This window comes from Strigops habroptila, chromosome 14 (genome assembly GCF_004027225.2).
Source record: "Strigops habroptila isolate Jane chromosome 14, bStrHab1.2.pri, whole genome shotgun sequence".
Lineage (NCBI taxonomy): Eukaryota > Metazoa > Chordata > Aves > Psittaciformes > Psittacidae > Strigops > Strigops habroptila.
In genome coordinates, this window is record NC_044290.2 from 9,091,141 (window position 1) to 9,108,376 (window position 17,236).

General features: G+C 38.6%; 1 protein-coding gene across 2 annotated transcripts in view; it reads right to left on the reverse strand.

Annotated features, from left to right (window-relative positions):
• Positions 1-10: 10 nt before the first annotated feature.
• SMURF2 (SMAD specific E3 ubiquitin protein ligase 2) overlaps positions 11-17,236 on the reverse strand; it is a 61,466-nt gene continuing 44,240 nt past the window's right edge. For both annotated transcript variants that reach the window (XM_030506362.1, XM_030506361.1), the window contains 10 exons: positions 15,357-15,515; positions 10,892-11,102; positions 9,279-9,382; positions 8,907-9,021; positions 8,262-8,440; positions 7,678-7,815; positions 7,334-7,454; positions 5,698-5,899; positions 4,167-4,242; positions 11-3,901 (listed from right to left, as the gene is read on the reverse strand). In XM_030506362.1, coding sequence (XP_030362222.1) covers positions 3,802-3,901; positions 4,167-4,242; positions 5,698-5,899; positions 7,334-7,454; positions 7,678-7,815; positions 8,262-8,440; positions 8,907-9,021; positions 9,279-9,382; positions 10,892-11,102; positions 15,357-15,515 — 1,405 coding nt within the window. In that variant the 3' untranslated portion in view covers positions 11-3,801. The remainder of the gene's footprint in view (positions 3,902-4,166; positions 4,243-5,697; positions 5,900-7,333; positions 7,455-7,677; positions 7,816-8,261; positions 8,441-8,906; positions 9,022-9,278; positions 9,383-10,891; positions 11,103-15,356; positions 15,516-17,236) is intronic.

Genomic DNA, 17,236 nt, shown 5'->3' on the forward strand with positions numbered 1-17,236 from the left:
TAAGAAAAACTTAAAACTTTTAAAACCATTGATGCTGTGACAGTGCAAACAGCATACAATTTATTGCTCAACTTCTGCATGGGTACATACATTAAGTACTTAAAAACCATTTTATACAGATTTTTTTTTGTTAAAGCTCATGTAACAGCTGGGTGAAAATACAATGATACCAATGCTAAAACACTCTGTAATAAATACAATGGAAATGATAAACTAAGAGTTGTCAGTTTGTGGAGGAGTAATTACACTTGTATAAACTAATTACAACTACAGACAAAGCTCTGAGGATGTGGCAGAGCCAGAAACCTACTACATAGTGTAAAGTACAACAAATGGCACCTGTTAACTAGATGGTGCTGTTTAAAATCTGAAGCAGTCGGAGCATGCTACATTAAGCTGTATGATGCATACTTATGATATAGAAGCAAAGCTTTACTTCCATCAATGCAGCCAGTTTAAACGCACCAGAAGTTGAATACAGATGTAGTGTTGTAGAACAAGGATTTAAAAACGGGTTGTGTGCTCTGGACTTTAGTACAACACAAAAATTTGGTACAAATAAAATCAGTTCAGGGAAACTGAAACTATGTGCAAAAAAAAAAAAAAGATTAGAATACATACTGTACAAAGCACCATTACAAAACTCTTTACACCGAGAAATTAAATCCTCTGAAACTCACCTGTGTACTGTATATTTGAAATCTACAAAAGTCACTGTTCATAATTAAACATTCATCATGAAAAGCAACAGCATAAAACCATGATGTGACATCTCTCTAAAACAACTAAAGACTGGATAAAGTAAAACCCAGTAAGAGGGACACACTGAAATAAATATTCACATTAATCATGGGGTGAAAGTCCAAGGTTAAAATGCAATATTAGGCTTAGCACCTTTTTGAGGGGAAAGTAGCTGACAAGACCTTGAAACTAAATTTTGCAAAGGAATCAACCCTTTAACATTTTCAGATAAACACCTGACTAGGTGATGAGGTGCTTTAGTTAAAGCTCTCAGTCATTATGAAGGTAGAAAGGCACTCAAAATACTTGGTATGTTCATCCTCATCTGTCAGCTATGGAAGTCAAATGTAGATTTGTCTAGTTTTGCCTATAATATATTAAATTTACAATATTTATCTGTGGCAGTTAAGAAAATTCCCCAGGCCAAACCAAAATGTTTGGCAGAACACACAGATGCACTGCTAAGGCTGCTGTGAAAATGAATGGTGTTCATCAGCTGATCTAGAGTCTATATTCTGCAGAGCTCATCTCCTCCCTCCTCAAAAATGCTTTTATGACATCAGGGTGGCCATAACCAGGCATTCAATATATTTACCTGCCTAAGCAGGCTGAAGGGGAGAAGGTTCCTGGGAGGTGGGTAAGATGATGGGTTAGGAGCCACTACAGAGACAGTCTTCAGCTAGCACTGAGGTGAGCTGTCTGGTGCACAGGGAGCAGCAGCATACCTCCCCCTTGAATCACCTACAGCATCCTGACTTCTCCCAAAAGCTGGATCAAACTGGATGTTTCATGCCCAAGGAGGCTGCAGCCACAGCCTGAGCAACAGCAGGGAGGGAAAAATAAAAAACAACCCCCCCCCAAAATCACTTACAGAACCCTGGAGAATCCTGTGAGCAGTGGTCAAAGAACCTGTCTCTGTAGAGTCTCTGTAAATAGTAACTCACATCATATCTCAAAAACTTGCAGCAGGCAAGACGAGGTCTTTGGGAGTGTCTAAAGCAGTGGTCCCCAACCACCAGCAGCAGTTCTGAGTAAGGAACATACTGCACAACCACCTACTTTGCCCTCCCAGGCAACCCCAAGAGATGTAGTTGTAGCTTCTCTGGTAACAGCATCACCTGAAGGGACCCCAGCTGTAGATGCCAAAGCACCAGCCGTGAGTGCAACAGTCCCTTGAAATGAAGATAAAAAAAGGGTCTGATATATTTCAAACCTGGCTGTCAAAACAAGTTTCTTGGCTTTACGTTTGCATCCCTAAGTAGCCTCATCTCTGCAGCCAGCCCCGAATGGGAAGCAAGTCTCTTAGAACAAACCTTCCAGCAACAGCTGTATAAAAAAAAAATAATAATCAAATGAACATGTGGATTTGGCTCTTACCACAATTCTACAATTCTACTTTTGTAGAATTGCCTGCTATTCTAATACACAACATCCAGTAGCAGTTTACTCACTGTGGCAGTCAGATTTGGCAGAACAAAATTAAGTTCAAGCTCCATAGACCAGACAGAGAATTAGCCAGTTCACTGTGTGACTTCCACTGCAAAAATGGAACAGCTGTTTACATCCCATTCTTTCAGCATTTTCAATACCCTTCTCATTGGCAGTGTAAAAACAGTGCAGATCTGATGCTTAACTGTAACCTAAGTTACAAAAACACAACACCGATTGGAAAAAAACCACGCTCCTTACTCCAGATATTCGCACCGCTGAGAGGAGAATGCCACCATCTCTTAAGCAGACTGATTTATCTACACACCATGAGCAGGTCATACAGATTTTAACTGAGAATTTCCACACTAAACTTCAAAGTTCAGTTCCCTCTACTGGTAGTGCATTTTATTCCCCTTTGAAGAGATCAACCCATGTTATAATTCATATATATACTTACTTCCATCCCTACAATCAATAAATTATGTGCTTTTAAAACCTCATTTTCCGAAGCACATTACACATATTTCAGTTAATACACCATTTTTCCTTAGTTGTAACTTAAACCCACGTGTCATGAGCAGCTGGACAAAGATTACAACATGTTTTACCTGATAAATCTTTAGCATCAACAAATATATAATGCGATTTGGCTGCATTCAAACAAACTTTGGTTGACTGGACAGGATGGGTTCTGAAACAAACTGCTGACAGGCTCCTGCTGTCAAATACCACCTCATCAGCACGCTTAAAAAGTTGAAAAACGCAGTGTTTAAAGTCAAAAGCAACAAAAAAATACTCTTGACAGACTTGTTAGAAAAATGCTGGTTTAAAAAAATCAAAACATCTACTGTTCATTAAAAAAGGTCTATTCCACGTGGCAACACAAGTGCTGTACCAGATCCAGCATGTGTCACTCACACTAGAAACTTTAAGGAATCTGACATGTGATATAAATAGGACCCCAAAACATCATATTTGTAATTCATGCTTGAAAAAATATAAAAAAGCCCCCTGTGGTAACATTTACGTTGAATTTACATTGCAGAATATAATGTTTTACTATAAGAAAATGCAGTTAACATGTAAGTGGCTTTAATTAAAAAGATTAATGATTCTTTCAGCCAATTTTATGCAAAGTTAGAATAATCCAAAATAGGGGTTTTTTTCTCCAAAAATAGCAGGTATAGATGCTGTTCAGTATCATACATTTAAAACAGGCTGAAACGTGACTTGTACCGACTGCTGAAGTTGTGTCTTGGTATCTGAGAATAGAAATCAGGTAGGCAAATATAATAGATTACCTTTTACAAAAATAGTAGTAGTCTTTAAGTATAGAATACTGCTTAACTGTTGAAATGTAGGAAAAGTCAGCATTCTGTATGTTCAAGATATTAGTTTTTAATAGCAGCTGAATGATCCTATGGCAGGAACCACAGAACCTATTTTCTTGAATAAAAAAAAAATTAAAAATAAAAACAAAAATTCCAAAGTTGTCCTTTCCCTCCCAGTGTCCGAGTGTAGAAAAGGGAAAGTTTTCCTGTATTTCAAGCATTTCTTGAGTCTTGGCTGAGGGAAGGGCTTTCCGGCTGACAGGAGTATAAATAGAGTCTCAGGTAAGGCTGTGAAGGGTCATTCCACAGCGAACCCACATGTTTCTTCAATGGCAGTTAGCAGCTTCTCGTACAGCTTGTCATAGCTTTCGTAAGGAGGAATGTCTATTCGGTTAAAGCTGTGGAGAGACAGCAGGAAAGGTTCAGTTACTGGGAACTTAAAGCATCACCTGGCAAAGTTCTGTTACACTGGAAACAATGGCAAAGCAACACTTAGCAAGGCCAGAGCTTCATCTAAGTAAAAGCAATCTCTACTTTTCACGTCTTTACTACTCTAATGGAGAGCATTTATTATGTCAGAAAAGGTGGGGAAGAAAGAAATTTATGGAGACAGTAAATTGGCCTTGATCTACAGATCACAACAGAGACCTGAAAAAGTCTTACCAGGTGTGAGCTTTCGGCAAATTGTTAGTGCTGGCATCAATCTGGTGTATTGTGAATAGTCGTGGGCCTGCAGCACCTGAAAATCCAGAAAAGACCTCTACTGCTATCGTGTTGCACAATATGAAATGTCCTTGCTGCACTGCAGCAACAACAGAGTAACTAAAACCACAAAAACAGAGAAGCTATAAAATTGAAACCATAAACAGGCAGAAAAAACCCCTTAAACTTGCCATGTCTGTCAGAGATTCCTCCCCTCCACCCACACACAATAACCATGCAGTTATTGAAACCACTGAAAGATAAACAACAACAAACCACTGATCAGGAAGAATAAAACACCTGGTTTAGTCAGTGCACTATGTAATTCTAACAGTTTTTAATTTAACTTCTCTCACCATTCCTCAAGAACAAAATGTATGCAGCTCTATCTGTCCCCATTTTATAACAGGTCTTGAGGAGCGGCCAATTCCATTCCAATTCCATAAACAAGTCACAATACCAACGTTTGTGTTCAGGCTTTGTTTGCTCACAGAAATATGTTTTACCAGAATAGTCATACCCAAACTTGCAGAGCAAATGATGTTAAACTGGTATTACTTCAACTACCCTTCTCCACACAGTAACAGCACACACATCAGTAGTAGGGTTAATATTACTTGTAACTGTTCTAACAAAGGTAGACAGGTACACAGTTTGACACAAGTCCAACACACTTATCACTTCAAGTACCATACTTTGCTTATAAGGTCTTAAAACCCTCAATATTCCTGAGCTTCTAATACTCCTGAACATTTTAGAGCTCAGGAAAAAGAAAATGAGGGCTTCTATCTGATAATGAAGGGATAATTAAGAGGAAACAGATTTCTAGATCAACTGGCTTGTGTGTTCTGATGGTCTCTTCTACCTGTTTCAATGCTTTGTGATCAATGTTTCCACTGGGCAGTTTCCTCTCATCTTGTGAGAGGGTTAAACAGGGTAACTATGGTGTTAACAGAGCAGCATGGGTTACAGCCAGAGCTGCTGCAACAGATACCCAGAGCTCTGAGGAAAAGTTCAGAAGACAGGCCAGTAATGAAGGTTACTGCTTCTGATGCCTGGGCTGCCTGTGACTACGTCTCTTACAGCAAAAGTAGTCAGCGTTGAAGTGCCTCTGCTGTCAGAATCACCAGAACTCTGCATGTCGGTGTGTTCTGGTCACAGAGCTGTATGGATGACAAGGACTTGTAAAAGACTGAAATTAAAAAACAGGCTTCTAGAAAAAAAACTGTAAGGAGAACAGCACCAAGATCTCCACTGATCAGAACTTCCTGCCAGAGAAGGAAGTGCAAAACTGAAACAAAAGAATCATTAACAGCTGAATAACAAGGTGATAAACAAACACAAACCCCACTATTTGTGATTGTTATTCACCAGACCATCAAAAATCACCCTTAAAACCAGCCAACCAGTCTCTTTTTCAGCTAATGTTCCTGGGATGTGTCCTATTGCTTCCTCCAAGCACAAGCATTTCAGTTACTTCCGGAGCAGTTACCTTGTAGTGCCTTGAAGCCCTGCAGAGGCACTCTGGATGAGCCAGTCACAAACTGGAGCAGTCGCGCTCTCCTCTCTTCATCAAAGAACTCCACAGCTTTCCAGAACCATTTCACGATGTTGCTGTCTGGGGTGCAGTGTTTTAACCTGGTATTTGCCTTCCAGTCATTAACATCGATTTTTCCCAGTCCACAAATGATGAGCTGGAAGTTTAAAATATAATGAAATATTTCATCATTCATTAAAGTAAAACTGGTTTTGGAGGTAGCCAAATGATGCATTTTGAAACATCAACAGATTTTATACCAAAGGCAAATTATAACCTCTCACTAATCTTAAGCAATGCTGGAATATAACTTTTTTAATTTAATCTTACCTTTACACAAAATCAATTTTTCAAATGGCCTCAATTAAAATTTAACAAAAAAAAAAAATCGATTTCATAAGCTTTATATGAAAATACCTTGATCTGTCAATTAAATAACAAGCACAGATTCTACCCAAGTATGAAAGCGCATGCATAATTCCCATCTGAACTCAGTATTTCTTTCTGGAGCGTAGCTAAGGGTAGTTTGGCTGGTCCAACTCCAAAAGTAATCTTATTCTTGTCATACCATACACTTAATACAAATCACACTTCTTTCCTAATGACGAGCTTTCAGTGCTTCTAAAATGGAAATCCACAATGGATCAAAAAGCTCAAAAGCTCAAAATGGATCAAAGCTCAAAAAGGGATGTGATTATGAACACATTTTCTCATGACTAAGAACACTGGACCTTCCCCTTTCTTATTTTGCATCTGCAAAATGATTCTGGGTTAACAGTATGGCTGGTTCACTGTATTTGAATGAGAATATCAAGGATAAAAGAAGAGCAATCACTGACATTCTAGTGCAGAAGAAAGCATGAATAATTTATCTTGTGGCCATTTTATATGGCAAACCCCTCAGCTCCACAGCTAAGAGACTATATTAGATTTCCATTTTAACAAGTTTAGGATTTGCCTTCAGAGGATATTGTTTGGACGGTTTGGATCTTGACATGACGTAGCACATCTGTCAGTGACAGCACCAGACAGCACCTTTCCTCTTGCTGTGTTTACAGGGCCAATTTAGTCTGGCATAACTCAGCTCTGCAAAACCACAGAGCTGCCTGACACCAAAGGCAGTGCAGAGCACTGGAAGCGCTGGGAGTGAGCGGTGGGAGGTGAAAGGGACTGAGAGACTATTTTCCTGGCAGCACTGAAATTAGTGTCATGAAACAGCACTGTGAGAAACACATCCACCACGTCTGCTGGAGCGGCACTCTCTGAACCCATCCGCAGTCTCTGCAGATACTTCTCTGAAGGTTCAGCTGGGTTTCCAGGGACAGGAGAGGGTCTCCTCTCCTATCACTGCTGCAGCTGCTATGAAATGTCACCTTGAGGAACACTCTCGCAGCTCTCAGTACAAGGCACACGCAGGCTCAGTGATGGCCTGACCTGGTAACCTCTTATGCTAATTCTGTGTCTTGCAACAGCGCACCTGCAGCCCCCTAAAGCACTGGGGACACAACTCTGTATGTTACTCAGTCTCCAAAGAATGCCTCAGGCTTTTATTGTTACACTTGACGACATAACGTAACATTAGTGGACTGACCTCTAACTCCTTCTCATCAAATGTCTTCAGCAGATGTTGTGGGATTACTTCATTAAATCCCTTCTGTAGAGCCAGAAACTGAGCTTCAATTCCTCGTAAAAAACGCCAGTTTACATAAAGTCTGCAAGCAAGTGCAAAGTGGTTTTGTGAAAGATGTGTTCAAATACAATAAACCCAACAATTTATCCAGCCCCCAAAAATGGCCTTGGTGACAGGAATACACCCACCACCACCACTGCACTACCACTTAGAAAACAACCAACAAGAAACTGTCAATTACTTCAAATAAGTAAAAGTTCAAAACAGAGAAAATATAAAAAACTTCGGGAAAGACATGAATGTACCTGACATATTCCTTTTTGTTGTCCTCTGTCACAGGGATGCTTTTGCCATTGGGTTTCAGTTCATGCTGAATAATTTCCCCGTATGCATTGTGTTCTACACAAAACGTATGGTCCAAGACTCCTGTGATATCATTCTCACTGGTGGAAAGGAATAAGCAAGTGACTCGGTGAAAACATATTCTGCAAACATATTACAGCCAGAATTTACCTGTCAGACATCACAACGTAGTTTTTTCAACAGCATTTCAAATTACTGCTTGGAAGCAAAAGGTGAACGTACATTTTTACTAGGTTATATTTTTAAAACCAGTATCAAAGTTTCAAATTTATATTTTAATAACGTTTTATTGTTAATAATAGGCAAAATTAATAAATTAAAATTTATTAACTCCCCTCTGCCCCCCAAAAATCTTGAGTATGTTAAACCTTAAAGAAGCTGAATTGCGAAAGAAATATATTTCTTAAATCTGCCTGAGCAGGAGATGAGAAAACACTCAGTTTCTTTTCAACTAGAGTTAGGAACATTATCACATGTTAACCAAGACACAATTCTAACAGCGTAGGACACAATAGACAGTACGTACAGTATCCAGACTAAGCTGTTATGAAGATCAGGATCGACCAATTCCATGTCATCCAAAGTAATTGGCTTCCCTAGCAACTGCTTATAGAAAGGCAACGTGAAGCCCCCATCGATATAGTGTCCGTGAAACACTGCCATCCCCATGATCCGTCCAACAAAATGGAAATAGGATAAGTGTTCCTAGAACAGGAAAAAGAGACTGAGCCATTCAGCTAAATAAGACCTCCAGGTTATAGCTGCTGAATATGAAATATAATTTCAATACAAAAAGAAAAGACAAAAAAAAAAAAAAGAGAAGGAAAAAAACAACCAACCAAGAAAACATATCCAGAGCATTTTGGTTTGTTTGGCTTTTTATGCACGACACATTGAGTATATTGCTTCCAGTCCAGAATCAAAGAAAAAGAATCAAAATAAACTTAATTTCTCCCAAAGGAAACATAAACTGACATCTTACAGAAGATTAAGAACACATTTCAGAAGTTTCTTTGATCAGTATTAAATAGAAATTATCATATTATTGCACAAAATCAGTCTCTAGCAATACTAATGTGAGAACTGGGTTCCTAAGCCTACAACACTCTCCAGATGTACTTCATTTCTAGTCATAAAATGATCATCACAGAACTCATGGCACCAGTCGTACCGGGTTGACTGCAGAGTCCGGGTTGATTTGCAGCGTATAGATATCATCTCGGGAATATTGGAAGAGACCATAATATGGATTCAACATTTCATGTGACAACAGGTAGAGCCACTCCCTGAAGAAAACAAAACAATTTACTGTGTACTTCATACAAATGCATTCTTACACTGAGAGTCTTTTCAAAACCGTATGATTTTTTTAATCTTACTGTTAAACATCAATGTGAAGGAAATTCTCTTTGAACATGCTGAGATAAGACTGAAATCAGAATTATTTTTACTTGCTGATACAAGGCTGGTTTAGGATTCAAAGCATACGGTGTAGTTGGTGGGGTTGGGGTGCAGTGGAAGAGACACAGGACTAACTGTTTACCTGGCAACACCTCCATAATCAAGGCCTTCCTCCCCACGAAACTTTATCATTAATCGCTTCCACAGGTCTTTTGGCCTCATCTTCATGACTTGCCTATAGGATTCCTGTAAACACATAACACTTCATTTTATTAACTGCTATTTACAGACAAGAAACTACTAGTGTTCATTAGAAATGGAGTTTCAGACTCGAAATCAAATACTGTTAAATGGGATACTATTTTCCTAGATACTAACCAGTTTCTCAAATCACAGACTGCTATTTAGTTTTCTACAACTGTGATAAAACTTGTCAAATAAAACTGACACGAGTAGAACCACCTCCTGTTAAATTTCAAGAGGCGCACAGTGATCAGAACGTTCTTTCATTCTCACATAACTTACAAAAAGTTAAAATCTGGGTCAGTAAACTTTTATTTTGCAGTCTGAAAAGCCAGCAGTGGAACTTCTACTCTGGGTATAACCCATGTGCAAACCTTCAAGAAGCATCTTTAGAACAGAGGCACCAATGCCATCCCAGTAAGTCTATAGAATTATTCCTCCATCACTAAAGCTTCACCAAAACACAAAGAGAGAGCTGAAAGAGGCAAAACAAATGCTAATGTCTAAAATAGAATTAACCAAAAATGTCTAGTTTTCAGTTAGGTTTAGTGTTGGTGCCCCCGTCTTTGGCTTTCCAGAACAGAAGAGACAGGTGAGCCGGGCACCCAACGTACTCCATTTAGTTTTCAGAACAAGAACAGAATGATTTTCACTGCTGTACAGCAGCCTTTCCTCTCTTTCTCTAGTTGATTATGAACTGAATTGACTGTCTCCAAAGGGAAGACCAACACATCTCTTTCTTGGCTGGAAAAACTCTTGACAACACAGCAGGGCTATCCAGTTTGTGGGTGGGGTGAAAATGCAACAGGGATGGGTGGGATAGGTGATAAAAGTTCTCAAGAGGACAAACTGTTCTCCAGAAAAAGCCAATGTATTATAACTGTGTTCAATCAGTTCAGCAGAATTATACTACTGAATAATGACACCAACTAAAATGCAGATATCCCACTGTGGACATCCCTGGCATTCAGAAGCCTAGAAAATTCATAAAACTTGTCTGATTTGGGGGAGATTAATTTAAAACAATCAACCGGAATTGAGATAGATGCCAAGTAATCCAAACTCCAAAGATGACTGCTATTCAACAGTAATTTTACTTAAATTACAATAGATCAAAGATCGCTAATAACTGTTTGGTTTTCCATTTGTAACAGTGCCTCTGTAACAGAGATTAGTGTTCTTCTACTCAAGGAAGAAGCGAGAACGTATCTTCAAATACATGAAGTGCTTGAACTCATTCCTCAGTCCTGACAGAGTCTGTACGTTTCCAGCCACAGCGAAAGCTTTCCTCAGTTTGATTCTTATCTACAGGGTAAATACGTCTACTTTAAGCACACAACTGTTCTTAACATCCTCTTGAAACATTTCCTCTTCCCATTCGCCACTGGTAAAACTCCAGCTTTAACTCCAGACTTCAAGATTTCATCTAACTGAATGATTTCTTTAGATGGTTATGAACAACCCTCCTCCCCTTCCCTCAAAGTTAAGAAATGGGTCAAATTCTCAAATTACCTCAAAAATCTCTTCCCTGGAGACCTCGATACGACAATGGCCAGCTTGAGGTTGCTGCTGTGACAGCTCTTGCCTCAGGATCTTGAGCTTCTGCACTAGGTCTCGCTTGTACTTCGGCACAGTCAGACACTCTGCCTCATCTGGAAGCTGACACAGGGACACTACCTGCTGCTGCTGCTGGTGCTGCTGATCTTTAAGTTGATTCTGGCGGCTAGAAACAAACGCAGCTGTTTGCAGATATTCAAGTCAAACATCCCCTGTTTTCTTCAGATGTTTCTTAGAGGTTAAGTCTTTGTAACTAAACTACTTTCAATTTACTATGATTATTACTGTGATTACACTAAAAACATCCAGGCCCAGTAAAAAATAAATTCAGAGAGATTTTATCCTGACCAAAGACATATGCTTCTGTCTGTCTTGGCAACTCTCAGTTGTTTTTAGGGTTTGTTATTTCTATTAGTACTACTCTACAAAGTATGTAAAAGGTTACGGCACTGTATAATAAGGTATTATACATACAATTTTACTACTAAGCTGCTGACACTGAATTTCTCAGATACCATTTCCATATTTCCTTCGTGTGTTTTGCCTTCCTCCATTTTAAAATTCAGGGATCTGCCAAACACCATGCCTCTAATCTACAGTCAATACCATAGTCTGTTTGAAATGGCTTGTCTGAAAAAGAGTAAGCTTACAAAAAGATGTTTGTACTGGCAGCTTGGCAAGGACCTTGTCCCTTGTACCTGGCCTAGTCTGGACCACAGGAATGTGGGAGTTCACATGTAACTAATTGGCACAGATAAACAAGTATTTTTACTAGCAAGTCTAAGAGATTTTGTAAATCTAACTTCTGACCAGGAAAAGTAAACGAACCGTGTTGCAAAGATGTCCTCTTGTGTTGTTTCTTGTACACCCTAAGTGGATATTTTTATAGCTTTTTAGTATGGCATTTCCAAACACCACAGGATAAAAGCTGTATTTTACCTAAACCACGAGAAGAATATCTCTGTGTGGAACACATGAGAATACCCTAAATTTACTGGATAAATAAGAAAGGTTACAATTCAGAATGTTTTCCAGTAGAATGTTAATAAATTGGTTTTTCAGCATCAAAGACCAAAAAATATGGAAGCAAACACAGTTTTAATGTATTTTAAAATTTCAGACTATTGTCTGTTCTGAAACAAGGTCTACCAGAGAGCTCTCCTGGCCAACCAAAACTCACCTCCAGCAGGCTTTCACCACAGAGACATTCAGAATTCGCTATTAAAAAGGGGTGGGGGTGTTCCCAGTTTGCCTTGTGGTTCTGAACAGCTATTCCCTTCTTTGCAAACCTTCTATTTAAAGCAATTTTGCACAAACCACCCTCAAGGGAAACTAAACCAGGTGACCAGGAAATCTTTATCAGTAGTCTTACAAGCCTAACATTTAGGAACCCCTGCAATGGCACACACTGTAGATCGCTTCAGCAACAACTCGAAGCTGAGGATTAATAACACCTCTTTACTCCTGCTCTTTAAGGAAGGAATAATGCACAGAAATCCTACTTTGTTACTATGTCCTAGGATGCAGAACTTCAGAAGTCAGCTTAAACAATGTTGTTACTTTCACAGTGTTTTGCTGTTCGCTTCTGTTGTGTTGGGAGTTTTTACTTATTTTATTTTTTTAAATAAGGATACATTATTTTTAAATAAAGATACCTTAACATTAGTTGCAAGCTGACCACATTTATCCTTCAATAAACTACAGTTATTTTAAGTCATTCCCGAAAAACCAAGTAATTATAATAGTTTAGAGACACACACTAGATGTGGTTCCAGAATGTGGCTCTACGTCATTTGTGCTACGTGCATGGTAATTTCTTTTCACTTGGGATTAGCTTTAAATATAAATCTCAGTGTATTTACTTGATATACAAACTAAAGCAAAAATCATTGTTCTATCTTCTGAACTTTCCAATTCCAGAACAATGAGCATGTGAAAATATTCCCTGTATATGCCTACCAGGGAAAGTCAGAACTATATAGTGAAGTGAGCACACATTCATACTACCTTTAAGGGTAAAAAAGACAGTCCCCTAAACACAGAGCTCTGGCTTAAAGAAAATGTAATCCCCAAAATGAGCATGAACTTAAGATCTATGCATTAAACAAAACCGATCTAAAATAGGGCAGTACTAGAAGGAGAAAAATAAAATGCCTTCCTCCATATTAGACTAAAAATAATAAGTGCAGCATTAGCTAAATAATCTGCAGTGCTTAAGAGTAATTAAATCTAATTTCTTAGTTTGTTTTCACAGCTGAATGACTACACTCCACTCTGTACAGTGCTTTAAGGAAGTAGCTAAGTGCTTTTCAGGTGCCATAACCATCAAAACCTATCACAAACTCTTGGCTAATATTTTAAACAGAACTGGGTAACAATTTGATTATTTTCATAACCTATAATGTCACCACTGGAGAAACAAACTGCTTTACCCCGCTCCATAGAAAAGCCAGTATCACTGAGAGTGAACTTTTTATTATGCCTTTGGACCTCAACCACTATCCCAACCAAATACTAAGCTTATTTATAAGATAATTTGCCATAGGAGGGGCCTAAGGCAAACTGCTTTTCTCTTTTTGAAGGAACAAATAAGGAGGTGGGTGTAAGGGGGTGGTGGATGAAGCTTTCACATATCCTGTTTGGTGCAATAGAAGAATAAACACCAGAAAAGATTTATCAGGCAGCAGACTTTGCTGATGACACTGTTGGTTGAATTTCTGAAATCCTTCCCTAATGAAAGACAGATGTACAAATGAAAATCTTCAGCACACTGCAGCAGTACTTTAAAGAAATGCAGAAATGGTTCTGTGATTCTGGAACTTGAAAGTCCAATTGGATTTTCCAGGTGACAAAGCTAGCTATGGATTTGTCCTCCACTGTACACGCAGAACTAGCCACTACGACCCTCCTGCCATTTAAAAAGAAACCTGCCTGTGAAGGACAGTTACTCCAATATAATCCAATTACCTCAATTTTCTACAGTTTAGGAATTACACTGTTGTAGCTAAGAGGGTCTGAAGTTTTTCTTTGGGTAAAATATCTAAATCTGAATTAATTTCATCAACTTTTCTGTGTTTCAAACATGAACATGCTCCTCCAGTGGCAAGTTGGGGTTTTTTTTTTCCAAGATCATGTTCACTTGAAACTACCAATCTAAATGCAGCTAAAATTAGCAGCGATTTCTTTATTTTACATTTTAAAAAATATTATTATTATTCCTAATAATAATAATAAAAGAACCAGAAGTGTCTGGACAATGGGAGATTACTTAAGTCCTGTAATATACACGTTTATAACTAATGATTTGCCTAAACAAAATACATATTTGTCAATATTTAGACTCTCCTCTTGGGGTGTTAAGTTCAAATGTATATTGGGCAGACAAAGGCTAGCCAGCTTTTATGTATTACACAAAAGATATGTTGACCTCCTGGATATTACTTTCCATTCCTTGGTTTTGTCTTTTCAGTGCTTGTTCCCATTATTTCCTTCAGCTTTTCTTCCCAATGACTCACTTCCTTAGAAGGACTATTGCTCCTACTTACTCCTTGCCCAGGGCTGCATGGCTTTCTACCTAAGCAACTCTTCATTGTTTCTCCCACTTAACACCTACTCAATACTTTACAGGTGTTTCCCAAGAGTATTAAAAGGTGTTAGTGGGAGAAACAATAGAGTCAAACTCCCAAACAGCCTGGACAAAGCGATAGCCATGCCTAGGCAAAAAGAAATGTTTGTTTGCTTTTTCATTTCCATTTTTAGTAGAAAATCCCCCAGTGTGAAATGAGTGCCAGAGGAATAAAAACAAGAGCCAGAATTCTTTTGAGTTTCCCCTTTTTAGAAGTGCAATATGAAAATGTGATATCAAAATGCAAAGTATTTTATTTTATTCATTTTGTTAAATATCTGAGTTAAATTATTGGGGTCTTATTTTGAGAACATCTCAACTGGTCTTACTCCAAAACTGAAGGTAGGAGCTGATTTATTTCTCCTTTATACCAGGAGAACAGTTGGGCACTTGTGCACCCTTGCCTAACTTGTCAGTATTTCACACTATTGAATGCACCCTCATATTGTAAAACAAGTTCCCCCTAACTAAAAGTAGTATGAAGTAAAAAGAACAGAAAAGAAAGCGTCTCTCTTGCACTTGCTTCCCCCGCTGCTGTCCGCAACTCCAGCATCACAATAGCCACATTCCTGCCTAAATGCTGCTACAGCTTTGTTCCTCCCACTCCCAAGAACAATCAAACCTGTCTTCTTTGCCATGTAACAGAGTAAGTTGGTAGTTTGTTAACGAACACTGCTACTATACTTTAAATATTACTGAATGGCAGCATACGTCTTGGTATAAAATCCAGCACCCCTCAAGAGTCACTTTCTTTCCTGTATTATACTCAACATGCGCTGGAGACTTTAAACTTACTTTAAGACTAAATGCAAGTTAGCAGATAGCCGTGGATCTGTAAACTGCGTTGTCCTGTTGTTATGGTCAACAAAATAAACTCTCCCTGTTGCCGTATTTCGGATCTCCCATCCAGGAGGCAGTGGACCAAGCTCTTCACAATTGATGTTGCTAAGATCCCTGTGAAAACAAATATAAAATGAAAAATACCTCAGCATTTGGCCTCGGAGCCAAACAAGCGTAAATGTAACAGAACAATTCCATGAAGTCTGAGAAAACGTATTGTTTCAGAAACTTGATCTGTTCAGCTGGAATCTCTACTCCCAAGGTGCAAGCCCACCAAAGAAAAAACACACACCCCAGAACACATGCCGTGGGGGGAAAAGTTCTTATCAAATAACCTTTCTTTTTACAAACTAACTTCAGATGTTAAATTAATACAGGCTTAAAACAAAAATAAAGGCCATTGCCATTATTTGCCAAAATAGAATTGTAGTTCTACACCAATTCTGACAGAAAACATTTTAAAAACAACATTAGTCATGTAAGGAACTCTGAATCACACTTTATAAACTCCTACAAAACAAAACTATATTTCTGAGGAGTTATACTTTCCATAAAGAATTACGCATGGGATATGTGTGTATGGCACAGGCGGTTTTGCCCCAAACTCCCAAGTGCTAGTTGGAAACAAACAGCTCTCTAACAAAATATTTCAACTAAAATAGATGAAGGATGACTCAGCTCTGCACTGAGCAATGCAGGGATAGTGGGTCTCAAGAAAATTCTGCTGATCTTAGGAAGATGCAGATTCATTCCAGAGGTTCACTGAAAACAAATACTGGTCTTTCTTTAAAAATGCACTTTTGTGTACATGGTTTTTCACGTATACAATTCACACCTGAGACACTTCACACTGTCAAGTGCAGCTCTTTTTAACAGTGTTAAGTCTCCAGATCTCACAGTATCATGAGAGTTGAGGGGAGGAAAGAGCTGAGGGGCAGAATGGCTTAAAAAGATGTATCTGCAGAGACTCAAAAGGCTGAGAAGCCACTAATGGAAATACCAGGCTCTGGGACTGAACTGCTGCTGCTATTACCCATACACACGCTGCTGCTGAACTGCAGGGCTTACTTTTATTAAATGACTGTGGTGTATTAGCATAAAAATACAATTTCCTTAGAAATGACATAAACTCCATCCTCATTTAAAGAGCCAGATTTTGTTCTGAGACACACTTGTGCAAGTTTCTGTCGCCACACCTAAGAGCAGTGCTAACATAGGTTTCATACAACACCGGTACACCACAGACTTAAGGACTGGATCTTAAAATATATATATATGTATGTATCTATTTTCTAGTTTTGTATAATACACACATCACAGGCCTCCTAATGCACAACTGCCAGCCGGATCACACCTTCATGTATACAGATAATGCATGAAAGCAAAGTATATTCTTTTAACACAAAAGTAATAAAACCAAACAAATCATTTGAAAATGCAATGAAGTGCATAAGGCACTTTATCCTTCCTGGGATAACCATTTCCATGGGAATGACTACCAGCAACTGACAAAGTTGCTACAGTTCTCACAAACACCAATTTCAAACTCCACACACTCTTTTACATCATCCACAGCCTTCACGAAGCAATCATTTTCAACAGGATTTCTTGGGGTTTTTTAAAGGAACAGTCAGAAGCTAACAATAATTTTCATTATGCCTCTTTCAAATATGTTAGAAATAATCATGTGTACAATCATGTACAATATGTACACATGTGCACCATGTAAACAGAATTGTGTCACTGAATCCCAGACTGGTTTGGGCTGGAAAGGATATTAAAGCTCACCTAGTTCAAACCCCCTGCCACGGGCAGGGACACCTTCCACTAGACCA